The 4,080-nt window shown below is 44.2% G+C and overlaps 1 protein-coding gene across 1 annotated transcript in view; it reads left to right on the top strand.

Moving 5' to 3' along the window:
- LOC123031953 (fer-1-like protein 4) overlaps nt 1–4,080 on the top strand; it is a 67,251-nt gene continuing 63,171 nt past the window's right edge. Inside the window, exon 1 of the mRNA XM_044447484.1 lies at nt 1–79. Coding sequence (XP_044303419.1) covers nt 1–79 — 79 coding nt within the window. The remainder of the gene's footprint in view (nt 80–4,080) is intronic.

Genomic DNA, 4,080 nt, shown 5'->3' on the forward strand with positions numbered 1-4,080 from the left:
ATGGCCCTGAGCGTCAGCGTCAAGAGGGTCACCCAGCTGCCGGGTTCTGGGGAGAGGCAGGTGCACGTCAGCTTCAGAGGTGCGGAATATGGGGAAGTGGGGGAAAGGATGCTTTGGTGGAAGGGAGGAGGAGGAGGAAGGGAAGGGAGATGCATAGGGGGCACCAACAGCCTGTGTAGGACTATGTTTCCTGTAGGTTAAAATGATGCCTGCAAAGAATGTGTGCAGCAGGGGGCTAAAATGTGAGACTACAATAGATGATCTGCTAACAGCTAATCGCATGGAGAGTGCGTGCACAGGGTCACCAGCTCCCTTCTTTTCTTCATTCAGTTAACACCCCATTAAAGCAAGATCTGTTGTTTATGGTCAATCTTTACAGAGATACATGGCCAATCTTTGAGAAAGATGGCACTTTCTTTCAGGAGACTGCATTCATCTGTGTCACATGTGGCAACATATGTCTGCTTCAATGTGTATGTATTTTGTGCAAAATGACCACCAATCATGACTTCCCAAAATGCATGCATGCTGTGAAATGGTGTATATTTGTCATACATGATGGAATGCAAACAGATGAAATTTCCCCTACATGGATGAGATTCTCTAAATATGGATTTGTCATGTGTGAAGTAGACTTCTTTAAGGAAGAGAATCCTTTCCCTCTGTTTCTGCCCATGCAATGCTCTGCCTCAGAATTGAAGCATCTTTTAACATTTTACATCTTTGGAACCACTAGTCCCACATTTCATACCATGTATGGTGACAAGATATGAGGCAGAATCTAGAGACTGGGGTGCTTCTATGTGGGGAGCTCTAGCTTTACCAGTCAAAAGGCATTTTGCACCTATGCTGTCTGTTCTGACTAACAGAGATTTTCTGCTAGGAAAACAGTTAGAACCAGTGGAAAAAACAGCAGGGTTGCAAGTGGAAGGTGATGAGATCTGGGCCAACCCATGCACTGTCTGTCTTTAAGGCAGGGGTATTGCACAATACAAGCCTCACCTAGAAGTATCCTGGGATACAGATTAGGATTACACCTGGCCTTACCTTCAAGTAAGCCCAAGTGAGCTTAGTCAGGTTTATTCTGAATATGCCCATATAGGACTGTGGTGAGCTGAATGGGCAGCATAGTGCCAGCCCTAGAATTTCGAGGGCTCTTGGGCAAGACATCTTCAATAGCCTCTTCCCTCAGTAAGTTGCCCTTCTCACTGCCATTGTCACCAATTGCTGTTGCTCTTCCCCATTGCTGCTACCACTTGCTTGTTTGACAGACAAAGAGACAGCAAGCGGCAGCAGCTACTGCTCCCATACACCACTAGCACAAGAGGCAGGTGAGCAAGCAGGTTGTGAGAGTGAAGAGAAGGAGCAGTTCTGGGAGGTCTTGTCATGGGGTGCCTGCTGGAGGGTGCATCCTGAGCCAGTGCCTAACCAAGCCCACCCTTGACGCCTGGAACATCTGACACTGGAAAGAGGGCAGGCTATAGAAACTGATACTCTAAAATTAAGTGCAAGTCATTTATTTATTTAGAATATTTATTTAGAATATTTATATGCCATCCTTTCGCAGAGCCTCAGGACAGCTTACATAAATAAATAAGAATAGAATAAAACATAATACAAATAAATTCCAGATCCACCCTGGCTGCAGATTAAAACATATATAGCTAATATTAAAAGTTATTGAAATATTATTGAAATAAAAAGGTCTTAGCCTGGCGCCAAAAAACAAATAACGACGGCGCCAGGCAGACCTCTCTGGGGAATACATTCCATAGGTGGGGCACCACCGCAGAGAAAGCCCTCCTCTGAGTATTTTACATCCTAATGTCTTTTACGGAGGGTTCCCAGAGGAGGGCCTCTGCTGCTGATCTCAGGGGGCAGGAGGGCAAATACGGAAGAAGGTAGCTTAATTGATGCCAGTGAGATGCAAGGATTCCTAACACACCCACTTTTCGTATAAGATTACTTTTGTGAAGGAAAAACAGAGCAGTATGAAGTAACCCACTTCCTACTAAGTTTTCTTAGGCTTCAGGGATGTCTCAGAACATTTAGTTCACATTCCAGTGGTCTGAATTAGCCACCTCAGAAACATCCAACTTCTGTGTTCAAAAAGAAATTTCTTTTGTAGCCTTTTTGTCAGCCGGCCATTTCCTCTTCAGCCTTTATGTAAGTCTAGTTGTTAACTCAGTAGCTGATAACAATCTAGTGTTCATTTAATGTATTCTGCTGCAATTAAATCTTTGTTAGAGAAGAAATTTATTCCAATCTTTGTTAGAAAGAAATGGTAAATTCTCAAGCTATATCTTAATTACAGTCATCACCTCCATGATAGACTTTGTTGCCCTTCAGGGGCCAAACAAATCTTTCTCAGAACCCCAAGAATATGAATTATTTTTTAATCTAAAAGTAAAGTATTCTGTATTACCCACCACCCTGTCGCTCCTTTCCTGATACTCCCAGAAATTCCCAACACTGCTGGAACACCTGCTTCTACTTCAGATTTGCCCATATTTTGAACATATTTTGAATTATGATAGGTTCTAACACTAAGCAGCTATTTCCTCCATGTAGTGGTTGCACTCAGGCGTAATTCCCCTTTGATACAAGGGGATATTTGTGTTCATTACTGCAATAAATTAAAAGTTCAAACCATCAAAGAAGCATAGAGTTTTGCGTTCACTTCTGGGAAAAGATCTTTTTTGTTGTTGTTTAGTCGCAAATTTGTGTCCGACTCTTCACAACCCCATGAACAACTTTCCTCCAGGTACTCCTGTCCTCCATTGTTCCCTGGAGCCCACCCAACCTCACACCCGCCTCCCCAGTGACCCCTTGCAGCTACCTCAGCCTCTGCCATCCCCTTCCCCTTTTACCTTCAATCATTCCCAGCAACAGGGTCATTTCCAATGAGTCATTCCTTTTCATTAGGCGGCCAAAGTTTCTGAACTTCAGCTTCAGTATCTAGCCTTCTAAAGAACAGGGTTGATTTCCTTTAGGATTGAAAAGATCTTTAAGTCTCCCTTAAGTCCCTTTTTCTTTGTTGTTGTTGTTAGTCGCAAAGTCGTGTCCGACCCGTCGCAACCCCATGGACAACATTCCTGTCCTCCACCATCCCCCGGAGTCCACTTAAGCTCACACCGACTGCTTCAGTGACTCCATCTAGCCACCTCATCCTCTGCCGTCCCCTTCTTCTTTTGCCATCTATTGTTCCCAGCATTAGGCTCTTCTCCAGGGAGTCCTTCCTTCTCATTAGGTGGCCAAAGTATTTGAGTTTCATCTTCAGTATCTGGCCTTCTAAGGCGCAGTCTGGGTTGATCTCCTCTAGGACTGACTGGTCTGATCACCTTGCAGTCCAAGGGACTCGCAGGAGTCTCCTCCAGCACCACAATTCAAAGGCCTCAATCCTTTGGTGCTCAGCCTTCCTTATGGTCTAAGTTTCACAGCCATACATTGCAACTGGGAAAACCATAGCCTTGACTACACACACTTTTGTTGGCAGGGTAATGTCTCTGCTTTTTAGTATGCTGTCTAGATTTGCCATAGCTTTCCTCCCCAGGAGCAAGTGTCTTTTAATTTCTTGGCTGCAGTCCCCATCTGCGGTGATCTTGGAGCCCAGAAAAATAAAATGTGTCACTACCTCCATTTCTTCCCCATCTATTTGCCAGGAAGTGAGAGGACCGGATGCCATGATCTTAGTTTTTTTAATGTTGAGTTTCAAGCCAACTTTTGCACTCTCCTCCTTCACCCACATCAAGAGGTTCTTTAGTTCTCTTCACTTTCTGCCATGAGAGTGGCATCATCTGCATATTTGAGGTTGTTTATATTTCTCCCAGCAATCTTTATTCCAACTGGTGATTCATCTAGGCCCACCTTTCTCATGATGTGCTCTGCATATAAGTTAAATAGGCAGGGCGACAGTATACAGCCTTGCCAAACTCCTTTCTCAATTTTGAACCAATCAGTGGTTCCATGTCCTGTTCTCACTGTTGCTTCTTGACCCGCATATAGGTTTCTCAAGAGACAAATAAGATGGTCAGGTACTCCCAGCTCTTTAAGAACTTGCCACAATTTGTTGTGATCCAC

This window comes from Varanus komodoensis, unplaced genomic scaffold, assembly GCF_004798865.1.
Source record: "Varanus komodoensis strain SLA01 unplaced genomic scaffold, ASM479886v1 scaffold52, whole genome shotgun sequence".
NCBI lineage: Eukaryota > Metazoa > Chordata > Lepidosauria > Squamata > Varanidae > Varanus > Varanus komodoensis.